Source organism: Emydura macquarii, unplaced genomic scaffold (assembly GCF_026122565.2).
Source record: "Emydura macquarii macquarii isolate MOO-44397 ecotype Brisbane River unplaced genomic scaffold, CSIRO-AGI_Emac_v2 contig_561, whole genome shotgun sequence".
NCBI classification, from domain to species: Eukaryota; Metazoa; Chordata; order Testudines; family Chelidae; genus Emydura; species Emydura macquarii.
In genome coordinates, this window is record NW_027130698.1 from 4,519,433 (window position 1) to 4,542,941 (window position 23,509).

Below are 23,509 nucleotides of genomic sequence, written 5' to 3' on the forward strand. Positions count from 1 at the left end.
TTAAAACTTTTAATATCTAAAATGTATTTAGAGCTAGAATAAGTAGTTTTGTGCTTTTGGGAGAGTGAAACTGATTGGAATGGACAGTGCCTGCCAGATTTTATACAAATTTCACCAGACTCCTCCTGATATTTTGTCCTTTACCTTTCCTCTCTAAAATGGGAAATTTTTTATTGTCCATTTATGGTGTAAAGTGGAAGAGCTAATTCTGTCTCATAAAACAGCTATAATAGGGACTGCAGCAAAGAAGAATAGTCCAGTGAGAAACCTAAATCTCTATAGGGCAGAACGGAGGCCTCGGAGTCCTTTATTACTGCCTGGCAAATTACTGCCCTCTTATCCTGGCCTGGATCTGAAATAGCCATGAGTATATCTAAGATAGCTGTCCTAGCTTCTGTGATGGCATAGCAAAAGGAAGAATCAGTGCAGCTGTATTAATTATAGATGCTGGAAGGTAAACTATAGCCACACTGCCATGGTGCAGACACTGGCACCTGTCACTTCACTGCCAATTTAGTTCCCAGCTGCAGCAGTCTTGATTTATCCAAGCTCTCATCCCACAATCTGTGCATGTCTACACCACAATTGTGAGGTGTGAATGCAGCATGCGTAGACACATCAGAGCTAGCTTTGAGTTAGCTTGAAAAAACAATAGCAGTGAAGCTGCATCAGCACAGATGTCAGCTGCTTGAGTATGTACCCAGGGTCCAAGGTGGGCAGGGCTAGCCCCTACAGCTGCCAATGTTGCCACAGCTTCAATGCTATTGTTACTCTAGCTAGCTTTGATGACACTGTGTATGTCCTATGTCCTCCTGTCCCATGCTGAAGGCTGGAAGAGCTCAAGATCCTGATAGTAGTGGCGCATACCATTCGGCCAACAGCAGCACTAGCTTTTGAAGAGGCTTCCTGGGTAGGAAGGCTTCAGTAAGGCACTAATAGCCTGGAGAGGAGGAGACTCGGGAATTAAAAATCATGATCTGACGATTACAAGGGGTGAAATATCCAAAGAGGAGAGAGGGGGAAAGGAGGGACCTTTATCTGCCACAGGCAAATGTGACAAAATAGAGTCCTGCTCACTTGCCCGTGGGAAGATGGAGCAAGGGAGAGAGACAGTATAGAAAGAGTAGCAAAAACATTAAATAAATAAATAGATAAAACACAACCAACGTGCCAATGTAAGCAGCTAACATTAAAACCCATTGAAATGCCAATAAAACAAAGTAACTGGCAATGTGATTTTCATCAGTGAAATACAGAGACCTACCCAAACCTGGGTCCCTATCCTGCATAGCCTTTGCAGGATTACCAGCCAGGCTAGTACCCCTCTGATGGAATGTGTGTGCATTGTGAAACAATAGGTGTTCTGAGAAGGAAGTGTTCGTCTACACTGAATGCTATAGACCTGAAATAGCTAGACTGCTTCAGGTTTAATTACAAATTGCCAGAATTGCTAAATTCTCTTCTAAGTGGAGCTGCAAATTGTTAGCTATGATCATATTTTAGATCTTAATTATTAACACTTGCACTTAAAAAAACCCAAACACTTTAATGAATACAGCTGTAGTCAGTTAATATCAGTTGGCATTTCTGTTGGCAAATGAATAACAAACTCCTTACTTACAGGCAACAAATAACAAAATCAAAGATAACTACAAAATGTCTTTATTGAAAAAAGCAGATTATAACATCTAAGGTTAAATGAAACTTCTGACTTTTAATATTAAATAACTTAGGATGATAGCAAGTAGCTTCTTCTTTAGATAAATAAATCTACATTTCCCAATCTTTTTCTTCAACAATCAAGGGAATCAAACACTGAAACATAAAAACCACAAGTCATTCTAGGGACTAAAAGACAGAGAAGCACATTTAGAAGTTTTACAAGGATATATACAAAAATAGTTAAACTAATGTATATTTTCAGCATGTAAACTAGTTACATGATATACAAACAGGGCATTTATATATTTCCTACAAAATAAAAATCAATGTTGGTCCAAGTTCTTGGAAGAAAACTATATTCTTTTAAAGAAAATGAAAATATTTCTCAAAGGAAAACTTAATTTAAGTCAAATTATATACTCTAGTTACGGCATTAGTTACATGATGAATTGCAAACTTTTAAACTTTTCTTGAAACATAAGAAAGCAGCTTTTGTGTGCCTCCTTTAGAGCTTTGGTTTACTTAACTGTTCTGGAATTTCTTGTCTTAAAGAGCTCCTCCATCCACACTTTACTTTTGAAGCCCCACTTTACAAAATATACACACACAAAAAAAAACCTTTTCAAAAGCTCAATTATCTGAGATTCCCCTCCCCCTCCTTCTTCCCCCAAATTATTATTATTTTGGTCTTTTCTTTGGAACTTATCTTCCAGTGCACTAGGGACTCTGTGAATCTCCTAAAATGGCCACATCCTTTTGGGACACTGTAGCAGTCTTCCACAAAAATTAAATATGAAAGGTTTATTCCTGAGTTCTCATGATGCAAATGAGAACAAGTTGTAAAATGCTGTAACTTTATGGAAATATTCTGAAAGTACAGAACACAGAAAAGGTTTCCAATAAATAATCATCTTACAAAATGAATACTGGGAAATTTACATCTGTGTTGAACTGACTGACAAAGAATACTCCCTAAGCAAAGCATAAGAAGCTTTAATTTATACAATTCCCCAGACAGGAGCTAAAATGCACAGGAACCGTCACTAATACTAAATTGTACAGCATGTCATTTTAGATCTGCTTATTGCTTTCCCCTTGTTCTTCCTTAATAATTGGTGAATTATACCAATTATACTCCAGCTCTTATGTTAACGGTGTAAAAGCCAGCTGACCTGAAGAAGAGCTTTGTGTAGCTTGAAAGCCTGTCTCTTTCACCACCAAAAGTTGGTCCAATAAAAGATATTACCTCCTTCACCTTATCTCTCTCAAAGCCAGCTGTAATTTATGCCATTTTAATAGAATGCCCCTGTCTATAGAAAATACTGGAACAACTGCTGCTTTCTAGTTTTAAACAAACTGCTCTTTCTATATTGAAACATAATTTTTCAACATTTTTCCATGAAGATACTTAACACATATTGGAACTGAGTAGTACTAGAAAGAACTGAAAAATTAAAATGTGAAATTCAGTATTATTCTGTTCTAAAGTATGATAGTTTTCAGAGAAATATTGTATGTACATGTTAGACACTGTGCTGTCCACTGAAAAGCAATGCAGGAGTGAAAACTTACAAACTTGCCACTACAATAGGCCCAGCACTAGCTAATATAGTGGCAGAGGGATGGCCTAAATGACTTACTTAGTCTCTTTCATCTCTGTTTTCTATGGTTCTATGAAGTTCTAGCTCCCAGTCTCCTGGAGCAAATGCACTTTTCAGTAGAAAGCACTGTTCTGGGTTGGCTTGCTCATGTGAACAGACCCAAATCTTTTGTATGTTTTAATATTTTTTTTTCTTAATGTGGGGGTTTTATACCTATATTTTTAACAATAACACATGCTAATAAAATGCCTTGAAGCAAAATATGACTCAAAGCTGTTTCGTGAAATGGAGAAGTGTTTTGTGAAATGGAAAAGTATTATGCTGTGACTAATACAAAATATTTATCTTGAATCTTTGACACCCTCAATTTGATATTTTCAATATTATGCAAATTCCTCAAGTTACTTCAATTGTCAGGTTTGTGAGAAGGTCAATTTTTACCTTTTATGGGTAAGCTGGTTTCAGGAATGAGAGGCCCGAGCCAATATTTACTGGTCATCTTTGTGCATGCCATCAAAGTAACTGTGCCCACAAAGGGAGTGCAAATAAATGCAAGAAGCTGGGCATGGGCCTCACTTCTCATTTGTCTGAAAATCAGAACCATTACCTCAACCGCTGTAGGAAGAGGTTACTTACAGCATTAGCAGTGCTCCAAAACATGGCTTTCACATTAACTAAGCCAGTTATCAATTATAAAATGACCGATTATAGCACATTGGTAAAGCCCTGCAAATCCACGGATATCTGCTTCATATCTGCAGATATCTGCATCTATGGATCAGATGCAGATACAAATTTTGTATCCGTGCAGGGCTCTCTATGCGTTGGGCTCACTGAGGAGCATTCAGAAGGGCAGATTAATCTTTGCCAACCAGACAATTTAGCAGAAGTTTCTGAAGTATTGCATTTATCTCTTCCCAGCATCAAAGGATGGGTTTTTTTTGTTTCTGTTTTTTTACAGTAAAGATCTTCTGGAATATCAAAAAGCTCTATAAAAGGGAGTGAGAATCTCATGAGTTAATTATTCCATTCAGGAATCAGAGCCCATTGGTTGCTCCTTGTGCTTTTCAACCATACCCTGAATTGCCTTAATGCATCAATGGAGCCTTTAGATACTACACTTCAATGGTGTTGCCAAATAATAGCTATTTCATTAATTAATTAATTTGATGAAACTTAACGTGACAATCCTAAAACTGATGGGCCAAATTCTCAGGTGCTGTAAATCTGTATAGTTCCGTTGAAGTCACTGCAGTTCTGTCTATTTTCACGTGCTGAAAAATCTGGCCTGATATTTCCACCAAATTCACAGTAAAAGTATTTTGTCATTAAAATATATTTAAGGAAGGGAGTGATGGACATATTTCAAACTATAAAATAATTTCAGAAAAGTGTAGATCAATTCTCATGAGAATACATGGAATTGTTATTTAAACATACAGATGTGTGATTTGCATGTAAATCATCAACACACAGTAGAAAACAAACATTAAAAAAATTCTAACTTCCTATATGGAAGATATATATTGCCCCAGAGTTCTGAGGTTATTGTAAAAGATGAAAGTGTGTACATTCTATGTACATCTAATACTTGTTATAAAATACCAATTTCTGTTTCAATTGTCTGAACCGCTAAATTATGATTTCTACTAAATCGTGCTTGGTTTTCAAATGAAGATGATCACTGTAATCATTCAAAATTACCTCTGGAAAGGAACACATCAAACTGAAAAAATAATACAAAACTGCTGCCCATTTTTAAAATGTAACAACAAAAAATTGCAAAGCAGTTTGTAACAAATGAAGTCTTGTATAAAACAAGTAGTAAAGAGACATAGACGTGTCCCTTTGCATAGCCAAAAGGGCTGCTAAACCTAATAACAAAAATAGATGTAAAAGATGGATTGCTTAGTAAGTGCCAAATCACCAGAAGAATATGACAAATGCTTTTAAAACCATGGCTAGTCTTGTGCCACTACAAGCTACAAAAAAACAAGCATGTAAGTGGCAAGTTATTTTGCAGAGCCAGAAGTTTCTTCATATGCAATAAACCTCTATGTAAGAATCTTTACTTTTTTAATGGACACATTCTTCTCTAACGTGCTTCCTCTAGAAGATACCTGCCCTGTTTCTACTGAAGGTTAAATACTCTGTTGGATCACTGTGATATCAAATAGGATGGAAAAGACACCAGCCCAAAGCCTTTCATAGGCTTGAATACCATCAATTAAACCACGTTTGAAGATTTTCATTACTAAAAATATATTTACTTTACTTCCTATTAACTACTGCTGGGAATCTAAAAGTATTCCAAAAATGTAAGAATGTTTACTCTCTAAAACCAGGATGTTATGGAACTAGCTAAAATGCTAGCATTTATCTTATCACGTTTGCTGTGATATGTACGTTGCTAACTTTTGGGGATTAATTCTACACTCCTTACTTAGGCAAAACTCCCAATGGAGTGAAGTGAACAAGGAGTGTAGAACAGAGCATTTCATACCATTGTATTGAGAAATGTTGCTGCTTACAGTTGGTGCATAATTTTTTTTCGAGTAAGCTGTGTCTCAGTGAAAATGCTGAAGATAAATGGAAACATGTACATGATCATAGAGGCCCTCTCACATGATTTAAAAAAATAAATTACTGCTGGTTTAGATGCTTATTAGAGGAATTTCATCTTTAAAAACTGAAAAGTCATTTTTAGCTCTTCCATCTTCTCTTTCTAATGATTTATTGCTATAGAAAGTGTCTTTCAGAGTTCTGTAACATGCATTGGGTAGTTGGGTGGTGGATGTGGTGGCACTTTGATATTGAGGCGCCTAATATGACAGCCATGACAGAGTAGGTGGCCCTCTAAAGGATAGCAACGATGGCCTTCTTCATCGTTGAGCTGGAGACCACAGTCCTAAGAGAAACAAACACACATCCACAAGTTAGCTAGTAACTAATGAGCCTCTGAAGCTTCTCTTGTTCTCTCTTTTGTGTTAACGGCAGCAATCTCAGGACTATTTGACCATTGACTATAATGCATTAAATTAAGAGTGATGTCACTGAAATCTAAGGGAACATGAAACTTATGCAATTTGTGGCATATCTTCCCTGCAGGCTGACTCCTGCATTTATTTTCTTCAGTCCACCTTGTCAGTCCAACCATGACAAAGATCAGACTAATCACCTAATCATTCTAGAAAGCCATTTGCCATGGAAAAATGCAGAATTTGCATTTTTACAGAGAATCTTTTTTAGTTTTTACATTTTGTGAAAAAATATAAATATATACAGTAGAACACTGTTTAGCCGAGCCTCCATTATCCGGCTCTCCATATTAACTGAGCCGGGGATGACCTCCCGACACCTGCGTGGCGGGGCTCGGGCTTCAGCCATCAGCCCAAGCCCCGGTTTAGATAATATGGAGAGCTGGATAACGGAGGCTTGGATAAACGGGGTTCCACTGTATATCAATAAAACATTGTGTTCAACTGATACCTATATTCATTGTGACTAGGGAAACTAAAGTTCAGTGTTTCATTTTAACTAAGGAAAACCACAGATTTTTAATGTTTTGTTTTGTTTTTTTAATCAGAGAATTTTGGGGATTTTTATCACTGAAAACGAGGGTCCCTGCTAGTCACACAGTAACACAGCCCATGCTGATATCTTAAATGTGGAGCTAGTCAGAGAAGCGGAAAGAAATTGGGCATGGATTGAGGCAGAGCACAGATGGTTGGAGAAGGAGAGAAGACCAAGAGAAAGAACATCACTGGGGTGAGAGAGAAGCCAGGGACTCTGGATCGTGATGCAGAATTGGACTTCCTCTAAGATTGGGGTGGGGGTCAAATGTGGTGGTCTGGTTTGGACACCTCTCACAGATATGAGGTAAGTTGCAAAATTCAGTGGGCTTCAGCTCTTGTGTTCCTGTTCACGCCTCTCATTAAGTAGGTCTCTTTCCTTTCTACGGTACATTTCTCAGGTTAATTTAGATTAGATCAAGTAAAGATGCTGTATTTTAAAAGCAACTTTTAAAAACCAGGCAACTTTTTCCCACTGAAATTCTAATGGGCTTGCATGAAATATGAGACTTATTTATGTACTCTTTATTAAAATCATCCAGGGGTACTAAAATATCGCCATAGAATGGCAAAAAATTTCAGCCAACAGTGGCTGAACTCAGACAAGTGCAGAGTGACAGAATGAAAATAACCCAAGCAGAACAAGAATCCTCCTGGTGACAATTCTGTGTGCTGCAGCAGGGAAGTGCCTGCTTTCAGAGCAGTCTTGTTATTTATCCAGTTGAGGTCAGGCAAATCATGGAGGTTTTACATTTGGATTCCAGGAGCTGGAAAGAGCATGGGGAGTACATAGAAATTCTGGTTTCTAAGTAATCCTGATGAAGAAGTTGGAGAGACAACGCTGGGGTTGAATCGTAGTTGAACAACTTAGGCAACTAGATAATTTTAAGTGTTCCTGATATTTTTAATATGAAAGATGAGGCAAAGTTTGTTCAATCATATTTGAAAGGTGATCTGTTTCTTAACTTATCGTATGTTAAAATTCTCAAATCTTGTCAAATTTCTACAGTGCAAATGTAAGAAAGATGAAGGTGTTAAAATGTGCTTTCAGGCAACGAAGCAGCATTTTACGAAAGTTGAGGGACCTTTTATTATTCAGACATTTCAGATAGCTCAGTAAAATATATTTAGTTAATAACTTTATACCCATAACTTAAAAGATTTCAGTAACATAGGAGAACAATTTGGTAAAGGTTGAAGATCATTGTTGGAAATCTTGTTTGTTTTGTTTTTGGGTTATTTTTTTTTGCCAGATATTATATTTCCTCACTTAATTTATCAGAGGTAACAAGAAGGAACTTGAGATTTTATGACTTCCGTCACAGTTTATCAATGAATCACACAAATTCTTTCCCATTTAATTTGGTAGGAAGTTAAAACTATGGAGTCCTTTTTTCAATGCATGACCCTTCCTTGTAAAGAAATCACAGTAGCTGGAATATGGCAGCCCTTCCCTTCCTCCTGTAGACTCCCCATGTGACAAATGTTCCCCACAGTAGGTAAAATTATTTTTGGACCATCAGGCTCAGAGCTTCAATTAGAATCATGACAGACTAGATAGCAGGCTCATAAAAGTGGGCAGAATGGCAGATCTGACAGAGGGGGTCTGAGAATGAAATTAACCATGAGTGAGACATAAGAGTCTGGGCTCAGGCCTGTTAATTGCTAGCCAAGCACTGAATTGGATTGCAGTCATGCCAGCAGGCATGCTATCCACTGCCAGTGCTGTTAGTTCAGTCCCTTGTTTAGAGCTTTAACAACTTGGGATTCACTAAAGAAATGCCAAATGCTAATAACGTCTTGCCCCCCACCTCTTTTTCCCCCTCCCGTCTTGCTGCACAAACATACAACATTGCCCTAAAAAGGCCTGCCCTCTTAATGAATTTTAGTTTTAAAAGGGGCCCTACTGATTTACAATCTGCTGTTTGGTTTACAACACAGACACTATTAAAATTCCTTTTACATGTCACTTTTCTTGAGTGAACATTTAATTCTTGCTGAGTTAGAAGGCTTTCCAAAGGAACTAGTGAGTTTGGGTGCCTAATGTGTAACATCTGAAAGGGTTTTCAGAAGCAGATGCTCAGCACTTCTGGAAACCAAGCACCTTTAAGGTCCCTCAACCTGATATCACCCCAAAATAACTAGTCACTTTTGGAAACCTTGGCAGCTGAAATATACTATTTTAATGGCTCCATTTTCAAAAAAGCCCAAGTCCAGCCTGTAAAACTGAGCCCACAGCTTTTCTTGTCCAATATTTGTGTATGCCCATGTCAGGCAAATGTCTAACTATCTATGCACATAATGCAGTTTGCCATCCTGGGTGAAAGCCGGGGCGGCTGATTTGCCTCAAACTGGAGGGAGACGGTGAACTGAATAATGAAACAGAACAGAAAATAAATCCTCATTGGGACATTCTAATATAAAGTCAATAGGCTGAGACGGACGGGGGGAAGGAGCTACCATCTTATCTCAGGGGAATCCACACAAAGCATTAGATGGGAAAAGAGTCGAGCTCTCTGAGATGTTGAGATTTTCTATGATTGATTAAAAAAATTATTTTATTAAAATATTAACCGAAATGGATGGATTGCCCATCTGAGAGAGACAACTGGGGTGGACTGACTCACAGAAATTCCCAGCTTAGCTTTCCTTTCTCACTCATAAATCTGTTCCTAACAAACTCCCCTGAAGAGTTCTTATCTTCCTCCCACTACCGCCTCTTTGCTCTTAGTGCCAAGTAAGACAGGCCATGCTAGCAGACAGCTGGCTGGCATTACTCACTGTGGACCACACCCCTATCTAAAGGCCAGCCGGTGATTCACTGTTACACTCAGGCATCCTCTGCCTCTAGAGACCAGATCTTGCCTTGATCCAACTCAGTGGCAGGGCAGAAGCTAGAGACAACGTGTCTTGGGTCAAGGTAAGGAATCTAACCACAGGTAACCATTTACCAGTACAGCCGTAGCACAGGGGCAATGGAGAGATGCTGCAGGCTTACCTCACAGTGATAACATTCCACGTGGTAATCTCTGTCCATTGACACCACTCGAATGGTCTCCTCGGAGCCCTGATTTGGGAAAGACTGAAAATCAGACCAGGAATGTAGGTGGCATTTTGTCAATTTTCTATGTAGAGCATGAGCAATGGTCTTGGAAAGCTGCATTTTCACTTGTGAGAATCTTTCTTCATTCATCTCCTAGAGTGAGCAGGTGTCCCTGACCACTGGCAGCAGCACCTGTCCCCACTGTGTACAATTCTCTATCTTTTGTTTACTGTTTGTACCATACTGGCAGGGTGGGTATCCTGGATCTCTAAGAGCCTCCCATTTAGAGACCTCAGAGGCACATGTGCAGCTCCCTTTGAGGTCATTGGCAGCTATCCATAAAATCATAGGACTGGAAGGGACCTCGAGAAGTCTTCTAGTCCAGTTCCCTGCACTGAAGGCAGGACTAAGTATTATCTAGAGTAGACCATCCCTGATAGATGTTTGTCTAACCTGCTCTTAAAAATCTCCAATGATGGAGATTCCACAACCTCCCAAAGCAATTTATTCCAATGCTTAACTACCCTGATAGTTGGGAAGTTTTTCCTAATGTCCAACCTAAATTGCCCTTGCTGCAATTTAAGCCCATTGCTTCTTGTCCTATCCTAAGAGGTTAAGGAGAACAATTTTTCTTCCTCCTTCCTGTAGCAACCTTTTATGTATTTAAAAACTGTTATCATGTCCCTCCTCAGTCTTCTGTTCTCCAGACTAAACAAACCCAGTTTTTCCAATCTTCCCTCGTAGGTCCTGTTTTCTAGACCTTTCATCATTTTTGTTGCTCTTCTCTGGACTTTCTCCAATTTGTCCACATCTTTCCTGAAACGTGGCACCCAGAACTGGACATAGTACTCCAGCTGAGGCCTCATTAGTGTGGAGTAGAGCGGAAGAATTACTTCTCGTGTCTTGCTTACAACATTCTGGCTAATACATCCCAGAATGATGTTTGCTTTTTTTGCAACAGTATTACATTGTTGACTCATATTTAGACTGTGATCCACTATGACCCCCAGATCCCTTTCCTTTTGTACTCCTTTGTAGGTAGTCATTTCCCAACAACTGATTGTTCCTTCCCAAGTAAAGTACTTTGGATTTGTCCTTATTGAATTTCATCCTATTTGCTTCAGACCATTTCTCCAGTTTGTGCAGATCATTTTGAATTTTAATCCTATCCTCCAAAGTACTTGCAACCCCTCCCAGCTTGGTATCATTCACAAACTCAATAGGTGTGCTCTCTGTGCCATTATCTAAATCATTGATGTGAACCATGGGCCAAATTCTGATCTTCAGATACACAAGTTCCTAGGACTCTCCCTGAAAATGAGCCATTTTCAAAGGGAATCCAGGGTTTGGAACACTACTATTTATTAAGCAGTTTGTTTGTTACAGCCCCTTTGGGCTTGACTTTCCACCAAGAACTGCACACACATTAGCTTGTGTGCACCACCAGCTGGAGATTTGCATACTCACATGGGACACACTATCAGATATGTGTGCATGGGCAATATCTTGGCCAATGGGTGCACATGCAGTAGTGCATGTGTGAAGCAGATGTACAATTCATGGCTTAAACCCAGACCCTGTAAAGCAGCACGTATGTTACAGGTAACCATACAGACTCCTTTTCTGAGCCACTGAAAATTAATTGTTTAAAATTTTGCCTTGAATTGTTTCTAGTTCCATGTGTGCTTAGAGCATCAGATGTGACGCAGGCTATACCTGAAAGGAGCGGCAGGCAAGTTATTACCTGAACTGCCAGACTTGAACTAACACATATGCCCTCCTTGGGAAACAGCATATAATCTGCTTGGAGGTTTGCTGCAAGTCTTGTTAACTGCCAGCTAAGTCAGAGGATGAGGTAGAATGGGCCAAGCTTTTAGGGGAAGGGTTATTATGTAATATGCAAAATGTAGGGAAATAGAGGAGAATAAAGAGAACACGTAATCTGAGGAGCCTGTGCTAGCATGCCCTTTAAAAACAGTTCAAGTATGAGAAATACAGGCATCTAATTGAAGCAGTATGGGCAAAATTGTGGCTTATACCTCATGTGCATTGGAAGAGGCGCAGAAATGTAGTAATGTGGCATGTCATATTCCACTTTGTGCATGGCAGATGCAATGGCTTATGGGATGCACATGATGTGGCCTCAGCGAAGTGTACTATTATTCTGGAAACACGGAACGTGCCCCAGGAAGTCTGTATGTGTAGAAGGAGAACTGTCAGGCCCTTGACTACAACCTTGGTCTAACCAGTCACTGTCCCTAGGGTGATAAAGTGCTGCTGGTTCTATTCCATTTTCATGTCACTAAGGCCTTGTCTACACTTACAGCGTAATTACAGCGGTGGCTGATGTCCACACTTCCCTCCTTGGGTCGATGGAGTGTGCACTTCCACTGACCTAAAAGGGGCAATGTGGGGAGCTGAGAGGTCAGTCTCCCCACAGGTTCCCCACGAGCTGCCGCCCCGACCCTTTTCCAGCCGGGAACCAGGGAAAGCCGCCTGGGGCTTCTCTCCTCCCCGCTCCCTGCTCTTCACCAGAACCGGGCATCCTTGTCAATTTCACGGCTTCCTGTGAGAGCCGGTGGAGAAGTGCCTGGGCTTCCTGCCCTTCACCCAGCCCAGAGCTTCCAACAGAGTGATGAAATTGGCAAGAATGACAGCCCCAGAGCCGATGTAAGGGGAAGCAATGTTTACATTGACACTGCTTCGCCGTAACTAAGTCGACATTAGCCCTACACCTCCCACTGATGTGGTTTTATTTTGTCAAAAAAACAGGGCAGTTGCACTGGCAGGTTGATGGCAGCGTGTACACCACCTCTGTTTTGTCGGCCAAAGATGACTTTGGTTGACAAATATCTCTAGTGCAGACCAGGCCTAAGAAGGGCATGCGTTAGGGTCACATGCAGACAGGAAAATAAGAAGGTATGTGTGTGACCCGATCCTCTCTTCACATACAAATGTCTCTCTGTGCCAAAGTGCCACTTCCAGCTAAGATAAACACATAAGTGGGATCAAATTCCAAAGTATTCAACTGTTTGTCAAGGCAATTTAAATAATCTGAACTTTGGCTTTGCTCTGTTCAGTCTTGCTGTCATATGATCATTTATTGGCTTGATTCTGCCACCTGTATTCATGTTGCATAGTATCCTCTTGCAATCAATAGGATTAGTCACAGAGTAAGGTGCTACTTGATATGGGTAAGTGTGGTAGAATGAGGCGCTATACAATTCATACACATGTTGGGTTTGAAACACCAGCAGCTTCCAAAAAGCTGCAGTTGCAATGTACTGAGCACTCCCAATTTCCATGAAGTTCCATGGAATTGGAGGAACCAGCACTACCTGGGAGGCACCTTGCAGGACTGAGCCCCAAGATACCAGCCAGTTAGTTCTGGTATCATTGTAACTGCTGGCAGGGAGACCTATAACAAATGACTTGAGGTGTAATGTGTAACTTTGGAAAAACAAGCCCACATCAAGTAAACAGTACATGCTAGTGGGTTTATTGGAAATGAAAGGTCAAATCTCAGAACTCCTCACTTTGCCTGGTTTGATAAGAAGACCTCTTTCCTGTAGTTAGCTTGCATCTTCCCTGCTCTGTGCAGCAGGGTGAAACTAATGCAAGGTCTGTGACACCCATTACCATGAACAGTGGTCATTCTGAAAAAAAGTGTAATGTTCAGGTCCTATTGTGCTGCTTGTAGCAGCTCCAGAGCCCAGTCTTCCTCGAAAGGGGAGTAGGTTTGGTTCTGGAGTTCTGATTTCAATTCACCAGACAGAGATGGGCCCAAGCCCCGAAGTCCCAAACCAAACTTCTCCAAAGCTTGGTGGGGTTTGGAACCGGCATTTTGCTTCAGATCCATCTCTAGCACACGGTTCTTAAGTTCAGCCTCACCCATTGTAGCCAACTTTCTGCTCTTTTTGCAACACTTTCATCCATGCCACTGTGATGTGGCTGAGGCCATGTGCTCTTTGAAGAGAGCAAATCTACACCATCATCTCCACCTCCCTGTTTGGAGCCTGGGTATCTTTTCACAGTTAACATCAGTTTTTGCAAACAAAACAAAGTGTACTTCTTGAATAAATAGGAATTTGAGAGATTCTAAAAATAAATAGTCTGTTCTCAGTTCTCTAGCCAGGGCTTTGAATTAAATCAGATTTACAGCAACATTAATTAATACGTCTGAAGCAGCTGAAAGATACAAAGTGCTTTGGTGCATAATTGCTAAGTACTATTATTGGAATTGTATAAGAATTATATTACTGCTGAGTGGTGTTTAATTTTATATTAGATATGCTGTTGGTTCTGGGCATGGGGGAGGGGGCTTGAATAGCCAAAGTGTCTATTTCTTACTGTATCTGAGCAGATCTTCAAAATGTCCATATGCAAACAACCAAGTTATATAACGAGTTTTACACACACATATATATATACACACACACACAAAATGTCATACCTGTGCTGGTAGAATTGGCTGGTTACAGGAAGCGCATTTTGGTGCAAAAACCCTAAGATTCAAAAAGAGAAAATGTTCAAATTATATTGAAAAAACGTAGAACCCTGAGAGCACTTCAACCATAGCTTCTCTCTAGAGATGGGCTTACACTGCAAAATATGGATCCAGATCAGGAATTCAAACTCTGCTAAAGTTTGGGGAATTTGAATCAGGGGAAGAGGTTGATTCAAGTCTATCTCTACCTTTGCTTCTCTTTCCATGTCAGATCCCCCAAACATCCAGACGTGGTTCAACAGATATCTTTTCCCCTCCCTCATTGACTACTGAATCCAACTCTCTTATTATTAAATGCCATACACATTTCCTCCATGAACCTGCATAGATAGAGAAGTGTTTCTTGACTTGGGGGTTGTGACCCAACAGGTATCAGGGTAGCACGACTACCTTCTTCTTCTCATACTGCTAAATGGGAGAGGGGTATGTCCCATCTAACTGGAAGGGAAGTTCCAGGGGGCTCTCAGTATGGAAATGGTTGGGAACCAGTGAGACAGAGAGACTGCAGGGCAAAGATCACTAGGGCTTTGTCCATCACAGGACTTGAGCAGCTTTCCTATGGGGTTACAGCTCTATCAGTTATAAACCATAATACAACTGTGCTCAGAAGCAGTGGTAAGGACTTCAAGAAAAAGTGTTGGCTACAAGTGTGTGTTTGCTGGGGGGAGGGAAATCAGCTTATGCTGAACTAATCCACTATTCTCACCTACAACTGTGCTATAGAGCAGTGGTTCTCAACCTTTCCAGATTATTGTACCCCTTTCAGAAGTCAGATTTGTCTTACGTACCTGTTTCACCTCACTTAAACTACTTGCTTACAAAATCAGACATAAAACGACACAAAAGTGTCACAGTGCACTATTACTGAAAAATTGCTTACGTTCTCTTTTTGTCTGTAAGAATTTTTAGTTAGTACTGATTTCGCTGGTGCTTTTTATATAGCCTGTTGTAAAACGAAGCAAACATCTAGATGAGTTGATGTACCCCCTGGAAGACATCTGTGTAACCCCAGGGGTATGAGTACCCCTGGTTGAAAACCACTGCTATAGAGAAGTAGTGCTAATGTTCACTCCACTCCTGCATAGGGATGGATGAGAGTGGATCTGGAGTCCTGCTGACTTCAGTGTGACTCCTCTTGGGCACAGGGGGTCTCTATTAACAGATCCCATTGCAGGACTGGGCCCATGGTTTGTGGTATAGCGTTGTCAGCACCTAAGAGCGTTTACATTCTCTTTGACAGAGGAGCGTCCCAGAGTGGTTACTAAACCTCAGAGCAGTTCAAAGAGTTGACATTGGGATGACACTCAAACAATTCTGGAATAACTGGAATATTATGGGCTATTATACTCCATTATTGCCCATGATTAATAGAGCTAGGCTCTGAGGGAACAGAGGATTTACTCATGTGCACATCGTCCTATAAGTTCAGGAGAAACCTCTATAGCCCCTCAGGGAGGGTTCTTGCATAAGGCCTGATTCTTCATTATCACTTTGGCAATATAAAGTGGCCTTTAAATGGATGTAAATGTAAGTGACTCCCACTTTAAGATCTCCTTATGCTGCTAGAGCAGTGTAAAGGGACCTTAGTGCAAACGAGAGTAAGACTCTAGGCCCAGGGTTTTAAAGGTATTTAGGCACCTAATTCCCATTGAAATCAGCGTCTGTTGATGATTCAGTATTACAACTTTTCAAAAGCAGTCAATGGATGTGCATTCTTACGTGTGATAGTCTTTGACACAGTAAATATTGTTCTCCACGTCTACAGTGAAGGGCACTCCATCCAAACATTCATTACATACCACGCAGCGGAAGCAGCCAGGATGGTATGACTTTCCAAGAGCCTGTAAGATCTTAAGAAGAGCCAGACAACAAAATGAGCCAGTGTCTGTTTTTCAGACAACATTCCCCATGCATCAGCATTTCTAAATTTTAATCACAGCGTGCGCCTCAGGAAAAATATTGACTTTGCGGCTGCACCAGCTAAGTGCCTGATCCAAAGCCCATTGAAGTCAATAGAAAGAGTCTCATTAATTTCAATGGGCTTTACATCAGGCCCTTGGTGATGTTACGGGACTGTGAAAATTGAAAGTGTATTGAAAAAGTAGCTTCAACCTTAGCTATGGAGGGATGATATTGCAAATGGATGTACATTAAACCAAAACTTGCAGTCTTCACACACAACAGAAAGTAAAAATGTCTTCAAATGGAAATGGGATGTCTTTCTGGAAGATATGCTTTAGCCAAACAAAAGTTATTGGGCTCAACACAGGGGTGAAATTAAATGGTCTGTGATATACAGGGTTGGTCTAGACGGTCCCTTGTGGCCTGAAAATCCATAAATCTATGGAAAATGGTAAATTATAAACACATAATTTAAATAGTCAAATCCTTATTAGTTGTCCTAAGCCATAGCAAATGCAGCCCGGATGACATCTACTTCACTGTCCGTGTGATATGTTTCTCTTTTACAGGCTGATCAGTTCTATTTTAGTACCAGTTTATATTAACTAAACCTCAAAACTATCACAGGCTTTTGAGACTCTGACAATGTGTGTTTCAGTCATTGGCTTCAAGTACAGTACCCTCTATGTCTCCTCAAAAAAATCTTTTTCCTGCTGCTGTCCTTGCAAATAAAACCTTTCCAATGCAGCAGTGGTATTTCAGTGAGGCTGTGCAAGACAAATGGGGAAACACTGGGATTTATTTTGCATCACATGCATGCTACCCGCTCACAATGAGTCACATCAGACATTGCACATTTTTTGTGGGTGACTGTGTCACCTTCTGAAGGCAATTTCAAATAGCATCTCCCAGTACATTCACCATATCGCAGTCTGGAGCAGTTAACAAGTTAAAGGTCCCTTCCCAAGCAAGGCCCTAAAGCCCAGTGGATATTTTTATGAGAAAAGTTCAAATCAGTGCATAGGAAAAAGTATGCACTACATTCCAATTGTTTTTTAAATAACACCCTAGGTTTATCTATCCAGTGACTGGGTATCAAGTTTAATTTGATCTGTATGTCTCTTACTACTCAGAAACTACTCATTCTCTCTCTTTGTTTATCTGACAGTTTTACCACATGCATCTCCTTGGTATCTGGCTATACAGGTAATGGACCAATTATTGCAGACATCGTGGCCACTGAGTCAACTGCAATTCCAACTACTCATCAGCTTCGGGACAGGGCCCAAATCTGTGGAGGTGTCACAGTTCTGGATCATTTTTTTTTACCCTGTGCACTGACAGTCAGGATTCCCACTACTGCACAGACGTTGGTTTTCCTACTTATTACTGGGGGAGGATTTGAAGGAATTAGTCAAAGACGACTGCTTAATTTGTGGAGTTCACAGCATTATTTCCTTTTGTTGTAGCATGCTTGCTGATGGGAGAAGGCAAATGATCACCTGTCAAGCTTCCAGCTACTGAACTCCACCAGCTAGATATTATGGACTCCTGCCTGGGATTCTGCAATTAGGGGCCAACTTGAAACCTGCAAATCAGAATACTCCCCCTCCCCCCCAGCATTTCACAGTTCTAGACGTTTGCTCTTGGGCTAAAATGAACAATATCCTTGTCCAACCAGTGGCACCAGGATGTGAGCCAGAATCCTCATTAGCTAAATCTTCCCAGCTACTCTCCTTTCAAGATCCTCCCAGACATCAGTGCTTGCAATTCAGTAGCTATTTAACAGCTGCTTGCTAACATTTTTATACATTTTAAACCAGGAGGAAAACACTGGTGTCCTAGAACCTTATTAACACTGTGCTATAATCTACAGATTATAATCTTTAATGTGCATTTAGTCCATTTAATCTTGTTTGGGATTTTTGCTTATGATTTGCTGAGGACAAATTCAATCCTGATGTCACTCTAGTGAAGTCCATGGAGTCACACCCACGGTGCATTTGGCCCAATACGTTCTCTTTCTTTTACTTAAAAAAACAAACAACAACAACAAAAAATAAATTCTAGATGCTAGCTTCCCGCAAGCCACAGCTGTAAACTCCACTCCTCATTAACAGAGATATCAAATCAATGGGTGCCTTTGTGGGCTGTACTGCTGCTGTCTGCTGGGGTCTGTTCTCCCATCAATGTACAGAAGGAGGATTTACAGGTAGCTCTCATTTATTGTAATGGCTGTAATCTGTGCAAATCAATGGGAGAGCAGGAGCCCCTGGTAGGCCAGCAGGGGGGACTGCTGCTGCTACAGAATGACAGCTTCTAGCCCCAGAAAATGAATCCAGTTTCTTTGGCCCCCCCCAGTGCAATAACTAAAGAGCTTGTGTTGTGACTCTTCTGGGTTTAACTCACAATTTATAGCTGCAAGAATTAGTACTTTTTTCCTCCTTTCGGTTTTGTTCTCCTTGATTGGTAGTAATAACAATAACTTTACATTTCCACTGAAGGATCACAGAGTGCTTCACAAACAATAATCAATGCAGCCTAATGCTGCTGTTGTGCCCCCTGTAAGTATTATTATCCCCTTTTTACAGAAGGGGATACTGAGGCACAGAAAGGTTAAGTGAGGTGCACAAGGTCACAAGGCAAGAGAAGGGAAAAGAGCTCAGAATTTTTTATTCCTAGTTCCCCCAGCTCTAGTCATTGGACCATGCTCTCTCTCATATGACAGGTTCCTGCTGTTTCACCAGGCTATACAAGAAACAGCATTACTTTGTTTTCTTTTATCACTTTCCCTTAGGAAAACATTCTACATTTTATGGAGTGATATTAAAATGTACCAAAGTTTTTCAGTGCTAGTGTCTGTATCCCCTCATTCCTCATCCCTACTTAGTGGAACTCTCAGTAGCATCAATCAGAGTTCCACAAGTTCAGCTAAAGAGAAGGGCTCCTCTGTGTAAGTGTTAATGGCAACACCACATGAATTTATTTTCATTTTAATAACAATACTTCCTTGATTAAAATGTCTTTGGCAATAGTGGAGACATGGCTATGGTCTGATAAGGTCAAAAGCAAACAACACATTACAATATGCTTCTTGAAATGTATCAACAGAAATATATTCCCCAATTAAGGAATTAACGCTCTTACCATTTCCATTATGAGGTGTCCACAAACAAAGCACTTGTCCGCTGTTTGCTGAAAGCCCGAATACTGTTCAAATGACAGAAGAGAAAGGATTGTTAGTAATTGCTAATCTCTCTTCCTTTCTTTTCTGAAACTATACCTGTCACATGAATGCTGTGTTGTTTTTCCATCTGACCAAGCAGCAGTGACTCGGCTCATATACTATTTTGATGGCCTAGTCTGAAATGCTTTTGGAAGGCACTGATTCAAAGGCTTTCATGCTGCATTTTGAACATTTTCAGGTGCTATTCTTAAATAGCTTGAGCAAGTTTTGCCCTCTGATCCAGACATGTCATTCCCACTGATCTTGATTTTAACTCCATTCTGGTTTTGGAATGGATGGAATTTATTTACAAAAAGGTAAAAATTGGGTAAGGATCTATGAGTGAAATCCTGACTTTATTCACTTCAATAGCAAAACTCCCATTAAGTTTCATAGGGTGAGGATTTCACCCTATGTTGTTTAGAGACAGAGTGAACTAAGATGCACATTCATAAGCTGACTTATCAAGGCTATTGAGCCTGACAACTGATCTACCTGAATGATACCCTATAGGGTAGGGGTTTGTCTGAAGGATTCCAGCCATGTAATTTTTAAACTGATATTTGCAGTAGCTGAACTTTATCCTCGCCCTCTTCAGTCCAATATAAACAAACTGCTATATCTGCGCTCTTTCCTATCACAGGGAATGGTTGCCCAGTTGTTTACATTTGGTTGCACAGTAAGTTGGACATTTGATTATTTGAACAATTTGGGGTTATAGCAAAGTTCACTTAAAAAGTGCTGTGGTCTTAGAGCTAGACTTGGAACGTGAAGACAAGGTCAGGATGTCAAAATGTAGATAATCTGCCACAGCCCATTTCTGGGGTCCTGGAGAACATGGTGCATCCTTACAGCCATGGATCTGTCTGATAGACTGAGACATTGATCCAAGTGCCAGTGAAGTGAATGGGAGCAGTTTCTTTGATTTCATTGGTCACTGGATTAGGCCCTAAAATAGCAAGGCATTCTCTTTCTTTGTTTTGTTTTTCCAGCTAGGTGGTATATTGGGCCAAACGTTATAAACAATTATAAACTGAAGTCTCTTTCAGGTGCCACAAAGGGCACGTTCATAATTAAATAAATAATACGCCATTTCAGTTCTCACAGCCTTCTCTTTGTCTCCTTTAATATTTCCTGTGTATTGGACAACAATGCACACGTAATGTTCAAAAACAAAAACAACCACCACCACTGTAGATTAATCAAAACTTTTAAATTTTAACAAATAAACAATGAGATGGTCAATATACGCAAGTGTCCATAGAATGTTATTCATGTATTTCTGAAAGTGGTTTTGCTGCGTTGTGTAATGGCATTACTGTGAAATCATCTAGACCTAGAGAAATGGTGGGGATCAGCTCCCCACACTACTGTCTACAGCTTTAAGATCAAAATATTTGCCTTCTTATTCTTATTCCAGCAGACAAAGACACTACTACTACCCAGAGAATCTCTCTGGTTCCCCTGTATCTGAATGACCATCTGGCTAGACTATTTCCTAAGGTTGTGACCTCAGGGGGTTGCTGGAGACAGGTGGGGAGGTCGTAGCAGAGCAGACATCAGAAGATTAACAATAGTATAAACCCAGCTAATTCCAAAATCCTGTCAGAATGAATTTAACAGTACCATCTGGCTGTCATTTGATAAGGAATGCAAAGGAGCATTTACCCAGTTATTGATTAACAGGGACCATATTCCCATAGAACAGAATGGTTTGTGGTCAGGTTAATGTCATTCATTGCTGCCGGGATTGCTATAAATTACGTTATTTGTCAGAGGGAATGGTTTTGTTGACACACAATCTCTCTTTATATCACTAAACCTATTAAATTAAAACCATAATTTGTTTCTAATGGGGGGATTGTATTTGTAAAAATGTAACAAGAGAGTGATTACCCAATTTAAGAAAATGCTGCAAAATGGCATGAAGTCCAATCCACTGACAAACTATCCTATGGGCTCAGTGAAATGACCCTTTTTAATCGCTATACTGTGCTCTTTTCTGATCATAGTATTGATCCAGGAAAGCCTGAAAGCTTTTGGTTCAATGAGCGTTAGGATCAGGATTAGTCTCTCCTCGTGGGTTAAATCTATATAGCATGCAGCAGAATGATAGCCACTTATCTCAGTAGCATTTTTTCTGCAGTAAAGCAGCATGGTGCATACTGCTATCATTAAGGTTGTGTTATCCTTTCATAATAAATGTTTTTTTCCAGGTATTTATAACTCAGCTCTTGCACTCTGCCCTGCAGTACATGTTTCTATTCTAAACATGGAGGGCTCAAACCTCAGGTCGGTTGTACTAGGTTTTGAATTCTAGGAACAAAGAGCACAAAATAGACAACTCTGAAACAGTAATGATACTCAGTGCTTGGCCCCTCTTCTCTTCAAAGTGCTTTACTAATACTAAACTGCACAACCCTCCTGTCAAGGAACATTTATCTTCCTCATAATGCAGGTGGGGAAACTGAGGCAGACAAATTGTGACTTGCCCAAGATTGAAGAAGGGCAAAAATGGTTGTGTACTTAAGGCATAATCCTAGGGCTCAAAAGAACCAGGTTCAGTTCCTGTGACAAAGCCTGATGTCCTCCTTGGTAAGTCTCCCATTCTCACTGGATGGGATTTTCTAAAGAGCTCTGGTTTGACCTAACTTGTCTCCTAAGGACATCAATGGCTTCCATGGGAACAATTAGGCAACCCTGAATGCTTTTGAAAATCTTATTCTCTGTTTTAGTTCCTCCATCTGTAAAATGGAGATAACATTTCCTTTCCCACATAGGGTGACCAGATGTCCCGATTTTAGAGGGACAGTCCCAATATTCAGGGCTGTGTCTTATATAGGCACCTGTTATCCCACACCCCTTGTCCTGATTTGCTAGCTGGTCGCCCTATTCCCACATGAGTGTTGGGTGGATAAATGTATGAATGTCTGTAAATCACTCAGATACTGTAGTGATGGTGGAGCTACAAGAAGATCATCATAGGTGATTAGCATTCCTGGCTCCTAGTCCTGCACTGGGGCTACTAGCTTTTGTTACAGACCCCGCCGGTTTCAGTCCTTCTACAAGATGCAGTTTTGTTTTATTTTACTTTTTATTACCAAGAGTTTATGATTCTGACATTGCACATATTTTGCCATTTTAAAAAATCATTGAGCTTATTTTAATTAGCTTTTCTGAATGTGCCAGTGACTTTTTCTATTATTGTTCCTTAAGCAGATAAATATACACAATTACATATTCATCTAGAACTTTCATGAGTCCATATACAGTATGTACCCAAGATAAATGAGACACATTTTTGAACATTCACAACACTGAAGTTTTTTTTTTTTTAAACTAATACCAGGAATAACACTGAACAATGTTAAAGTTGTTACACAAGCAGAGGGAAGCACTGAAATTCAATGGTCAAACTAAGGCATTCTCCTTTACTCCCCCTCGTGACTTTAAAGTACGATACCACTTACCAAAATACAAAGATCTCCAAGATCCATTTGTTTTCTAACAATTTACTATTCTGGGATCTCTATTTTCTCCTAAATCTTTCCTCCCACATTTAACTCTTTATTCACACTCATCTCCGGATGTCATAATCTCTGATGTTCTGTGTAACAGTCAAGCCCTTGTTTCAGGAGCTTGGTAATCTATCCATTATTTATCTCTAGATTTTCAGGTAGTTCTTTTTTTAATATACAGACCTTGAGAATTATATTGGAGCTCAAGAATAAAAGTACAAGCCTAGGCTAGCTGAATTTAGTTTGCTGTCCATCAGACTTTGATTACCAAAGAGGCGGAAATCTCTAATGATTTTGCCCCAAAGCTTTTGTTTCAATAGGAGAGGAAAAAGAGGTCACCTTCAGTCCAGACTGTTTAGGTCTGTTTTGTGTCCCCTGTGATAATCTCAAATTTTAAGGACTCCTCTGTCCAACATGTCTTCGTGTTTTAAGAAATTAACAATGCTTTTTGAGCATTTAATGAAAAATTATGTGTGGA

The 23,509-nt window shown here is 40.1% G+C and overlaps 1 protein-coding gene across 3 annotated transcripts in view; it reads right to left on the bottom strand.

Moving 5' to 3' along the window:
• Positions 1-1,664: 1,664 nt before the first annotated feature.
• WTIP (WT1 interacting protein) overlaps positions 1,665-23,509 on the bottom strand; it is a 105,722-nt gene continuing 83,877 nt past the window's right edge. The window contains exons 4-8 of one of the 3 annotated variants that reach the window (XM_067540073.1): positions 19,435-19,497; positions 16,105-16,235; positions 14,332-14,383; positions 9,834-9,902; positions 1,665-6,171 (exon numbers count right to left, since the gene is read on the bottom strand). In XM_067540073.1, coding sequence (XP_067396174.1) covers positions 6,019-6,171; positions 9,834-9,902; positions 14,332-14,383; positions 16,105-16,235; positions 19,435-19,497 — 468 coding nt within the window. In that variant the 3' untranslated portion in view covers positions 1,665-6,018. Of the gene's footprint in view, positions 6,172-9,833; positions 9,903-14,330; positions 14,384-15,465; positions 16,236-19,434; positions 19,498-23,509 lie in introns of those variants that run through there. The other 2 variants (XR_010918321.1, XM_067540077.1) reach the window with 2 other exon arrangements.